This window comes from Lepidochelys kempii, chromosome 9 (genome assembly GCF_965140285.1).
Source record: "Lepidochelys kempii isolate rLepKem1 chromosome 9, rLepKem1.hap1, whole genome shotgun sequence".
Classification (NCBI taxonomy): domain Eukaryota; kingdom Metazoa; phylum Chordata; order Testudines; family Cheloniidae; genus Lepidochelys; species Lepidochelys kempii.
Window position 1 is genome coordinate 55191566 of NC_136388.1, and position 12155 is coordinate 55203720.

Below are 12155 nucleotides of genomic sequence, written 5' to 3' on the forward strand. Positions count from 1 at the left end.
ATGCAGTGGATCCCCATGGGGGTATGTGGATTGTGCAGAGCAACAACGATTGGAATCTAAAATCTCAATTCTGGACTACCCACTTGTGGTTAAAACAAATATAGACTCTGAGATGGATGGAGGAAGCATAAAGTTACCTCTCAAAGGTATACTTGCTCTCGGCCCTGAAGAAATATACATGGGACTTGAACTGCAACTTGAAGACATAATCCTTCTGAATGCCATCTGCCTCCACTGGGGTGCTGACTGTGTAGCCAAGTAGTGGGAGACTGGCCAACGGATAATCATCCTGGAACATAGCCAAACAGTGCAGTTCTTGGTGAAAGCCAGCCTTTACCAGTCAGCACATGGACAGCAATCGCAGAACACATGTTTGATCTTTCATACTGTACAGTCAAGAATGGCTTTACTTTCTCTAAGCAGGAGGTGAGAAGAGAAGCTGCCTTTCCATCTATTTTGAGACCCGTATGTTGTAAATCATGATGAAACTTTCCCCAAGCTTGCTTAATTATTTTAATAAAATTACATGCCTCTATTCCCCTGCCACTCACTGTCTCCTGGATTTCCCCCACTGTCTCTCTCAAATCCAGAGGACTATTCCCACACCAAAACAAAGATTTTGTTCCCAATAACACTGTTTCCTTAAGGCAAGAAGCCCATATGAAATGAAAGAGGTTTATTGGGCTAATGAGCACTGAAGGTGCAGGTAGCATTGTGGAAACATTCACTACAGAAACATGCAGAAACCTCTCCACTGTCACAGGAATTCCTGAGGCCTATTTCAAATTGTTAGTTGTGCTGAACTTTAAAAGGAGTCAGGAGATTGGACTGGCATCTAAACACAAAGGAAAAAGAAAGGTGTAGGTGAAAGGTTCATTAATCAATTTGACCTCTCCTTTAGTCACTACTTCAAGAGACTCCCACCCGTCACACTTCCAAGTTCAGTGCCACTTACAAAACAGGATATCCTGATTAACGCTGCGAGAAAAAGGTCCGTAGCCTTATGTAGCCTGACTCCATTAATTGCTGCTTGCTATTTTTCTTGCTACATGCCTTTGGAGTTAGGCAATTCAGTACAGATGATAGATGGTTGCAAAATGCACCTAGAGGACAGTAAAGAGCTATACCTGTGTCTTCTGTCCAGTATCTCACCCCTTTCCACTACTATAGCATACCTGGTGAGTTTTGTAGAAGAACAAACAGAAGTTGGTGAAGACAACCCAGAGCTTTTGCCAGCCATTACTATTTTTGAATTTCCTCAGCAGGTACCCTGAAAGCTGATTCTAGCAATGAAGAAAAAGAAAACCAATATGAGATCACAGATCACTCTCCCCATGAACAAGATAAATGCTGCTGTTGGCACTATTCCATATCCTGACTGACGTTCCCCATTGTGGCTGCTTCTAGATAATGCAGAACAATTAACAGAGAGTCCTGTTCCTATGCTTTGAGAGGCTTCTGAGATGTTTCAGTTACTGATGGAATGCCTTAGCGCATTTTTGTATTGTCAATTTGACATCTACACAAAATGGTCTCCTTTCACATTGCAAAACAGTTAAATATGCATGGCATTTTCATCTCAACAGAAAATGGTTCAACTTGATTATGTGATTATTTACCAGTTGTTACTGTATGGGTTTTTAATTTTATTATACCAATGATTTACCATCCATAGCACCTCATTAAGAAGAGAATGATCTTGAGCTTCCCAAAAATCTAGCCCTACCATTGTCGTCATCTGCATCCTGTCTTCCTGAAACATGCTAAGAACTAATTGGCAACATCCACCAAGACCCTGCATTCAGTTTATTTGTGTGAGATCAAAAATAAAACATGAGAAGAAACAAGAAAAAGAGGATTCTTGATTGACACTGGAGTTCTGGACTAGGATATGACTACATAAAGCTGAGCTAGGAGTGGACAGCATGTTGCAAGGAAGCATTATTTAAGTTAATATACTAGTATACTGGAACCTGAGTAATAGAATAGTGGTACAATGAGAAGAGAAATAGATATGGCTAAAACTACAGGAAGAAATGACAGCATAGTAGTTTTATATCTAATGAAAAAGAAAAAAGAAAGCCCAAAGTTTAGGTTGGTGTAGCATAAACTGAAAGGATAACAGGGCTATTTTTGGAAGGTGAGGCAAAGATATCAATGGACTTCCACACCAATCACCAATCATTACAACTTCCATTCTGCATGCGTCAGGCATTCTCACACTTGCACAATGTTTAGGGTGCAGGTGAGAAGGGAAGAAGGTGAGAGGAACTAAAATTTTTTTCTGCTTTGGACTCAACTCAGTGTTTTAGAGGTGTTTTTACCTGAATCATGCATAAGTAATCAGACAGGGATAGGCTCTGGTTCCGATACCAGCAAACATGGGTGATTGTGTTGGGCCGACGGGTCTGGCCCAGCAAATAGCGAGGAGGAAGCTCTGGAGAAACAGCAAGAGAGCAGAAAACTGAGCAGAGAAAGAGAGAGAGAGAGAAAGTAGAGCTTTAGAAGAAGAAAAAGTGATGTAAGAAAAGCATCTGTTAAATAACAAAGGAATGTGAAAAAGTCATTGTATTAGAATCTGAAATACAGAGCAAAGCAAAATGGTGCTGGGAGAACTCATACTGCAATCCTAGAGTCAGTGATATAAAGCTCACAGCACTTCAGCTATAACAGTGATCTGGTGAAAAGAAAAGGAGTACTTGTGGCACCTTAGACACTAACCAATTTATTTGAGCATAAGCTTTCGTGAGCTACAGCTCACTTCATCAGATGCATACTGTGGAAAGTGTAGAAGATCTTTTTATACACACAAAGCGTGAAAAAATACCTCCCCCCACCCCACTCTCCTGCTGGTAATAGCTTATCTAAAGTGATCACTCTCCTTACAATGTGTATGATAATCAAGTTGGGCCATTTCCAGCACAAATCCAGGTTTTCTCTCCCCCCCCCCCCCACACACACATACACAAACCCACTCTCCTGCTGGTAATAGCTTATCTAAAGTGACCACGCTTCTTACAATGTGTATGATAATCAAGGTGGGCCATTTCCAGCACAAATTGTTAAACCCTGGATTTGTGCTGGAAATGGCCCACCTTGATTATCATACACATTGTAAGGAGAGTGGTCACTTTAGATAAGCTATTACCAGAAGGAGAGTGGGTTTGTGTGTGTGTGTGGGGGGGGGATGAGAAAACCTGGATTTGTGCTGGAAATGGCCCAACTTGATTATCATACACATTGTAAGGAGAGTGATCACTTTAGATAAGCTATTACCTGCAGGAGAGTGGGGTGGGGGGAGGTATTTTTCATGCTTTGTGTGTATAAAAAGATCTTCTACACTTTCCACAGTGTGCATCCAATGAAGTGAGCTGTAGCTCACGAAAGCTTATGCTCAAATAAATTGGTTAGTGTCTAAGGTGCCACAAGTACTCCTTTTCTTTTTGCGAATACAGACTAACACGGCTGTTACTCTGAAACCAGTGATCTGGTGGCACTCATAAATTTGCTAAAGGAACCAAGGCCAGCTTCCTTCAAATGGGATCCAGTTTGACTGCTGGCAAGATGACAGACAAAGGGTCTCCATGCCCATGTAAAAGGTTTATAAAACTTCCAGCAATGAGCTTATTAGTTTGCTATGTAAACCATGAAAATCTAGGTGCTCCGGTTTAATGCCCAGCTGCACTTCCTTCCATTAAACCTGAATGCTTTGAGAATAGAACTCTCAGGAAGATAGGAAGGTGGAAATATGCAAAGGTAACATTCTTGAAGAACTGCAGTTACTAAAGTAACCATGTTTTCTCCTTCAAGGCAACTACTACATATTCCTACTTGTGGGAATCTAGCAAGCAGTACAATCCTCCTGGAAGGTAGGCAGGGGAGGTCTAACTAAACAAGGATTGCAGAACTGCCTCCCAAAGGAAGCCTCACGTTAAAAATTCTGTCCTAGAAGTTTCCTAGTTTTCCTTTTACATTTTTTTTCTTCAAAACACTCTCTTGAATAAGAACACTGTGGTGGGGGTAGCAACATGTGTATATATACATATATACACACACAGACACACATGCATGTTCAAACATTTATTAACCTTTCACTCACTCACTCTCTGATGACCACAGAAATGATTGATAGCAACAGAAACATATACTGGAGGAAGATCAGGTGGTGAATGAGCTGAGACAGACATTGAGATGTGAGAGCTGTGTCCTATAGGGTACCTCAACGGCCACACTGTGGTCAGTCATGGAGACACTGGTGTTGCGATACCAGCACACGTGCATTGTAGTGTTGGCACGGTGGTGGCTCTGCCTGTCCAGGGAGCTACGAGAAGACTTTATGTCATCTTCAGATTCCTGCTCTAGAGAGACCTCATCAGAGGATCCTGGGGAAGGAGAATTCAGCGGCAGTTTTAAGAAAACTGTGATACACAGCCTGTGGCAGAACCTGGGATTCCTCGGAATGTCTGCAACTTTTTCTTGAATCTACCCAACACTAACAGACATCAGCATGAATTTGTTACACAGCTCCTGAAAGTCACACTGAACTGATCATTCTGGCTGTCACAATCCAACTGTGTTTGGGGGATCTGACTCACAGAAATCAAAAATGCAGCTTGTATTAAAACGCTGAGCATGTGTTTTACAATATCACATCCAGAGAAGAATCTGACTTGGAAAGAGCCCCTTCTCACTGTGCAACAGAGAAAATTCACTGAAAAAAGGAATGTCACATGCTTCATCACAGACCATGGTAAAAACAGCCTCTTGTAGACTGACAAGAATGTGTCAGGAACTTCTTGTCCATCACAGATACCAGGTTCTATGGACGGGAAAAAGCACTGTGTGATTAAACAGAGGAATATTCTCCAAAATAAGAGATAGTTAAGGCAGGGGCGGGCAAACTTTTTGGCCTGAGGGCCGCATTGGGTTTCTGAAATCGTATGGAGGGCCGGTTAGGGGAGGCTGTGCCTCCCAAACCAGCCAGGCATGGCCCGGCCCCCGCCCCCATCTGACCCCCCCTGCTTCTTGCCTCCTGATGGCCCCCCCAGGACTCCTGCCCCATCCAACCCCCACTGTTTCCTGACAGCCCCCTGGGAACCTCTGCCCCATCCGTCCCCCCTGCTCTCGGTCCCTTGACCGCCCCCAGACCTCCCACCCCTAACTGCCCCCCACAACCCCATCGAACCCCCCCTCCTTCCTGACTGCCCGCTGGGATCCCTGCCCCATCCAACCACCTTCTCCCTGACCACCCCTGGACTCCTTGCCCCTAACTGCCCCCCACCACCCCATTCAACCCCCTCCCCTCCTTCCTGACTGCCCCCCCAGGACCCCTGCCCCATCCACCCCCTGCTCCCTAACCCCTGACCGCCCCCCGCTGCCCCATCCAAACCCTCCCCTCCTTCCTGACTGCCCCCCCCGGGACTCCTGCCCCTCCCAGCCGCCGTTCCCCGCACTCTGACCGCCCCAACCCCTATCCACGCCCCTGACCACCCCCCAAACTCCCCTGCTCTCTAGCCAAACCCCCCCCCGCTCCCTGCCCCCTTACTACATTGCCTGGAGCACTGGCGCGGCTGCACCAGGACAGGCAGCGGTGCTGCGCAGCACAGAGCACCATAGAATCATAGAATATCAGGGTTAGAAGGGACCTCAGGAGGTCATCTAGTCCAACCCTCTGCTCAAAGCAGGACCAACACCAACTAAATCATCCCAGCCAGGGCTTTGTCAAGCCTGACTGTAAAAACTTCTAAGGAAGGAGATTCCACCACCTCTCTAGGTAATGCATTCCAGTGTTTTACCACCCTCCTAGTGAAAAAGTTTTTCCTAACATCCAACCTAAATCTCCCCCACTGCACTTGAGACCATTACTTCTTGTTCTGTCATCTGCTACCACTAAGAACAGTCTAGAGCCATCCTCTTTGGAAACCCCTTTCAGGTAGTTGAAAGGTCAGATCAGGCTGGGCTCTGCAGCTGCGCTGCCCAGAGAACTGCACTGCACAGCGGCGTGGCTGCGGGGGAGGAGGGACAGCCTCCTGTGCCAGGAGCTCAGGGGCCTGGCAGGACAGTCCTGCAGGCCGGATGTGGCCCTCGGGCCGTAGTTTGCCCACCTCTGGCTTAAGTGGATTATGGATCATGCATAACATATTATTGTTTTGCAGCACAAACTTCTATCTGCTGAGTCTCAAAATACCAGAAACTCATTCTAGCTAAGGGAGTCTACTATAAGGAAAAAGAGGAAAGAGCACTCCATTAGTATATACCACTTATCTTCCAAATTCTCAGACAGGAAGGATGCAGGGATCACAGCACCACTGGCATCATATTAATAACAAAGCAAAATGCTACTTACTGTTAGAACGATTATACATGGAGCTTTCCAAAAACGTGTCATATTTCTCACTAGATTTTTTGGCCATTTCAATTGCCATGTTAAGGTCTTCCATCCACTTCCCCATCTCCTGACGGGTACTGCAAAATAAAGAGTGCTGCTGGCTAAGCATCCTGATTTTGGACTGGGATTTAGTGCCAGATTTTTGAATGAAGATAAACTTTGATATCCCAGCATTCTGAGCTACCAAAATATGATGTTTGTTCACAGTTTATCATATAGCAACAGAAGCAGCTTTCCTGACAGGGATTTACGTTCCACAACTTCATGTGTGCAAAGTCATAGAAAATTTCACTCCTCCCCATCTGAAATCCATCGGGGCTTGTTAGGAAAGTATAGAGAACAGTTGCAATGCTCACTGGCCCATCCTGTGCAATGGTAACTTAGTTAAGTTGATCTCCCCCGAACCTAATTCCCTCCAGACCTGAGCTATGACACTACTCTCAAGGGAGCTGATGTACCTACATTTTTAAAACAGAAGCCCTTTTAAAAAAAACAACATTTTCCAACCTATATCACACAGAATAGGAGACATTGGTGGTAACTATCATAGAATATCAGAGTTGGAAGGGACCTCAGGAGGTCATCTAGTCCAACCCCCTGCTCAAAGCAGGACCAATCCCCAACTAAATATAAGGAAAAGCTAGTAACCTCAGATAATTATGTATGGTAACTGCTGGCAAAAGCTGACTTTTTAGTTGGTGACCACTTACTAAGTGATTCCTTATGAAGCCTTCTGATGGGGATCTGGCCTTTTAAATGCAGAAAATCAAGTTTAGGGCTCACCAAACATCTAATTACAAATAATCCTGGTAAATATATTGCAGCATGCCATTAAAATGTAAGACACAGAATGGGAGGGTGGAGTAGGGAGAAGTTAAGAGTTTATGATTAACAAGCAGTTGAAGACACAAGTTTAAAAATCATACACAATCTATACTGAAAAGGTAAGAGAATGAATAGACAGCAGTGTCAACTGACAGTGGACCTGTAAGACTCAACTGCTGTATAATTTTAACAGCATGTTCTAGGGTTGTGTGCCCACACAAATCTTGAGATGAAATTATAAGGAATATCATCATTCTTTATATGGGCTTTATGACTAATCTACTTTTTGAGATAAGAAATATTTTCAGACTGAAGACCATATTAAAGGAAGGTATCTTAAACTGGGTAGGTAGAATGACACTGAAAATGATAATACTGAAGCATTTGAAGGATGGCACTCCTTTTAAAAAGTATATCTATTTTAGCTTTCATCTTCAGAGTAAAATAGAGAATGCAGGATGCTGAAGATTTATTCCAGAGCATATGGAAACCATTTATAGATTATATGGATGACACTGTGATTACTGGGTAAGAACTTCATAGGTCATATTTATATATGAATAGTGGCTACAGAGTAATTTTTTCCTTTTAGTATCAAGACAAAGCATTTGCTCTTTTTTAAGTTTTAGAAAAATCCTGTCAAACATTTCCAAGTTATGACAGGATGAAAAAAATTATATATTCTTCTGATTTTAAGCATATTTCTAAGCTTTTTTTGGCTCACAATTGACTAAAAAATGGCTGAACTTCAAAACTGACATTTTTAGGTAAGCTAGCACTCGAAAAGGGTTAGTTTAGTCCTTCTGCTAATATGCAAAATATAAAATAAGTGACTGGTAAGCCATTAAAAACTTGATTTCACAAATGTTTGGCAATAGCTTTTGCTAACATTAGGAGCTATGAAACTAGCTGAATAAAAAAAACTACAAAGAATATGTAACCTTTAGATTAAGGGCTCCAATTCTGCCTCACCCGTGCATGCATAACTTCAACTGAATCCCATGGGAATTTTAGATGCACAAGAACAACTAGGGTCTGTTTCTAGGAGACTGTAGAAATGCTAAATTAAATTTTACATCTGGAGTATAGAGAGATTACATCTTGAGTATAAAGAAAAACAATAAACCGGAGTGAGAGTAAACCAATAAACCAATCCAGATTTAAAAGAGTCTTTTTAACAACAAATATTACAAATTTTGTAGTGAAATACAATGAAATACAACCTTACTGTAACATTGAGGTAACAAATTTATAATGCTCCAAATCTGGAAATGGAAAAGTTTAGGTTCTCACTAATTTAGCCAAGCTCTTTGTACATCCTGTCCTTTCTACAGCATATATTTATCACCTTAGTGTAAAGTTTTGCCTTGCAAAATTGACATACAAACATATCAATCCCAACTGCAAAGCTCAGACTGAATTAACTGGAGACTTCCCTCAGTAATGACTGAATAAAGACTGCAAGATTTATCTGATAGGTCATGAAAATATTCTGTTTTCTAATCACTTACAAAAAAAGAAAATTACAGAGAACTGAATATTGTGCAGAAGAAAAGTTTACTTTTGTAAATCAGTTCTCTGGCTTATGTACCAGTCCTTCTAGATCACGTCTTTTACTATCTGCCTGAATGCTGTAATATGAGGGAAGGGTCTTGATTTATTGTTGTGTTGTCCAGCAGGGAGAGCGATAGCTGCTAACACTCAATTTTCTAAAAGAGGAAAGAGCTAAGTTGAAAAGAACTTTGTTTACTTTACAAGCCATCCTTGAACTCATCTCATTTCCTGGCTTGTGCAATGCCCAGGAATTCTGCACTTCTTAATCCCATTTTCATTTTCTACATTTTAACTGGGGTTAGGGTTTTCTTGGCTCTCTAAAATATGTTCATGTTTAGATTGCCAAATAGCATTACTTGTATCTTTCCCCCTTTTCCTGTTTTAAATCAATTGGTTAAAGGCTTTCACTGCAAGCTCAGCCAGCTCATCAGGAAACAATGCACTAGCAATGTCACTTCTGCTGCTGTCCCTTTAAGAACTCATGGTTTGGTTAGATCAAATACTCCTTTCTGTGACATGACATTAATAAAAGGTATGTAAATACTGAATGTTTTATATCTATTGTCAAAACCATGCTTTCCTGAGGGCCCATGAAGCACTCCCCTGGCCCCTGCAATCAGCAGCCAAATGTTTAATCCAAGGGCTCTTACCTGCTTGTGGCTGGGAAGAAGAACTACATACCTTGCTGCCACTACTATGGTTTTCTGAGCTGAATAGATTGTGAAGCAGTGTGGGACAGACCATTCATTCTCACTCTCTTCCACCTAACATGAAGAAAAATGGTTTCTCTCATCACTCACTGTGCAATGGTATGTACCCAAGTTGTTCTCTCTGGTTGGATAGGAACTAATTCACAACACCATGACTTCAGAGTTGCAACAAGTATGGAAGTCAGCTACTTCAGAAGCACCCAAAGTCTATTTTGGTTCTACACAGGAATCTATGTGTTATAATTCTAGTGCAACATCTGAAGGCTGTGTAAATGCCATAGCCAATGGGGTCGGAAAGGAGCAACTCCAACCAGGGTACATCTTATTACTCACCGGAGGATCCAGCACTATTAACTGTAAGTCAAACAGACAAAGAATAGCTCCATTAGAAGAAGAGGTAGAAGAACTGATATGGCTAGTTGTGAAAAACAACAGCACAGATCAGCATTCCCAGATCAGTCTCAAACAGTCATGCAAAAGTTAAGAGTTAAACAAGATTTCTCTTCAGATTGCTTTGCTAGTGAGGTGAAAAGAATGAACCCTTCATCCGCTGGTTTCACTCACAGACTAAAGCATGAAAAAGGTCCAGTCCACATAGAATCATAGAAGATTAGGGTTGGAAGAGACCTCAGGAGGTCATCTAGTCCAATCCGCTGCTCAAAGCAGGACCAACATCAACTAAATCACCCCAGCCAAGTCTTTGTCAAGCCGGACCTTAAAAACCTCTAAGGATGGAGGTTCCACCACCTCCCTAGGTAACCCATTCCAGTGCTTCACCACCCTCCTAGTGAAATACTGTTTCCTAATATCCAACCTAGACCTCCTCCACTGCAACTTGAGACCATTGCTTCTTGTTCTGTCATCTGCCACCACTGAGAACATCCTCCTAGCTCCATCCTCTTTGGAACCCCCCTCCAGGTAGTTGAAGGCTGCTATCAAATCCTCTCTCACTCTTCTCTTCTGCAGACTAAATAACCCCAGTTCCAGCAGCATCTCCTCATAAGTCATGTGCTCAGATCCCTAATAATTTTCGTTGCCCTCAGCCGGACTCTCTCCAATTTGTCCACATCCCTTCTGTAGTGGGGGGTGACCAAAATTGGACACAATACTCCAGGTGTGGCCTCACCAGTGCCAAATAGAGGGGAATAATTACTTCCCTCGATCTGCTGGCAACACTCCTTCTAATACAGCCCAATATGCTGTTGGCCTTCTTGGCAATGAAGGTACACTGCTGACTCTCTTCCAGCTTCTCGTCCACTGTAATCCCCAGGTCCTTTTCTCCAGAACTGCTGCTTAGCGAGTCGGTCCCCAGCCTATAGCAGTGCATGTGATTCTTCCTTCCTAAATGCAGGACTCTGCACTTGTCCTTGTTGAACCTCATCAGATTTCTTTTGGCCCAATCCTCCAATTTGTCTAGGTCACTCTGGACCCTATCCCTAACCTCCAGCGTATCTACCTCTCCCCCAGCTTACTGTCATCTGTGAACTTGCTGAGGGTGCCATTAATCCCATCATCCAGATCACTGATAAAGATGTTGAACAAAACTGGCCCCAGGACCGACCCCTGGGGCACTCCGCTTGATACCGGCTGCCAACTAGACATCGAGCCATTGATCACCCATTGATCACTACTCATACATCTCCATGGTCTTTGAGAACCCTGGCAGCGAGGCTGTTTTCAACAGCCTGGAAGCGCCTCACTCCCGACCAGCACATGAGACTTTAGTTCAGCATAACTGCATGAAGTGAATGTACCAAGAGGCCTCAGTGCACAGTGGCTTATTTATTTATTTAACCAATGCTGTGGTGCCCTTTGAAAGAAATTACTTACCAGCATGCCATGCAGAGGGAGGTATCCATGAATTTTGAACTGATTGGTACCCGTGACTCCTTTGCTTGTGTACAGCAGCATATCTGAGAACTGACAGAGGAAGGAGGAATATAACCTGTATGCCTAAAAAGATATTACCAGGTACTTTTTTCATACAGATGTTTCATTTAAGTTCACCATTGTTTGTAATACCTTTTAAAAGCATGAAAATAAAGTTTCTTTCTCTACTAATTTTGTCCATTTCCATTAAAAAATTTGCTTTGTTTCTCTAATGGAGCTTGATATTAACATGGCTTTTTAAATGTACTTAAATTAAATAAATGGGTGTAAATAAACAGTCAGAAAATGGACTGGATTACTGTTGTCCTCCATATACCATGAGAAGAGAATCAGTGAACTTTTGGTTAGCATGTTGAGCTCCATCACCTCTGTACTGGGACTCAATCCCTGAAAAACAGCTTGGTTTGTGGCTATGCCTTGAGGACACTTGATGTGTAGACAGCAAAGGAAGCACTCACCAGAAAGAACATCCTCTGCTGTAAACCTTTTTTAGTGAGCTTGTACAAGCAACCCTCCCGGATAAATTCCTGTGGGGAAAAAGAAAGTTACATCAAGCTTTGCCTTTCTCCAAGTGCACAGAGTTTTGAGGTCTCTTCCTTTTTCCAACTTTCTCTTTGTTGCCAACACCATTTGGAGTAAGTGATAAAAGGCTGGACTTCAGCATACTGGCTACTGAACTAATGCCCCATTAACCTTATAGAACACTAAACTGTCCATTAGTTCTCTGATGTGCCACACTACTAATATGTAAAAAGAAAAGGAGTACTTGTGGCACCTTAGAGACTAAC

General features: G+C 42.7%; 1 protein-coding gene across 13 annotated transcripts in view; it reads right to left on the bottom strand.

Annotated features, from left to right (window-relative positions):
• Nucleotides 1-12155, bottom strand: part of FARP2 (FERM, ARH/RhoGEF and pleckstrin domain protein 2) — a 272156-nt gene that overhangs the window by 5049 nt on the left and 254952 nt on the right. For 7 of the 13 annotated variants that reach the window (XM_073360436.2, XM_073360435.2, XM_073360439.2 and 4 more), the window contains 7 exons: nt 11826-11894; nt 11308-11397; nt 9449-9531; nt 6347-6465; nt 4219-4382; nt 1176-1283; nt 138-289 (listed from right to left, as the gene is read on the bottom strand). In XM_073360436.2, coding sequence (XP_073216537.1) covers nt 138-289; nt 1176-1283; nt 4219-4382; nt 6347-6465; nt 9449-9531; nt 11308-11397; nt 11826-11894 — 785 coding nt within the window. Of the gene's footprint in view, nt 1-137; nt 836-1175; nt 2465-4218; nt 4383-6346; nt 6466-9448; nt 9532-11307; nt 11398-11825; nt 11895-12155 lie in introns of those variants that run through there. The other 6 variants (XM_073360437.2, XM_073360440.1, XM_073360443.2 and 3 more) reach the window with 6 other exon arrangements.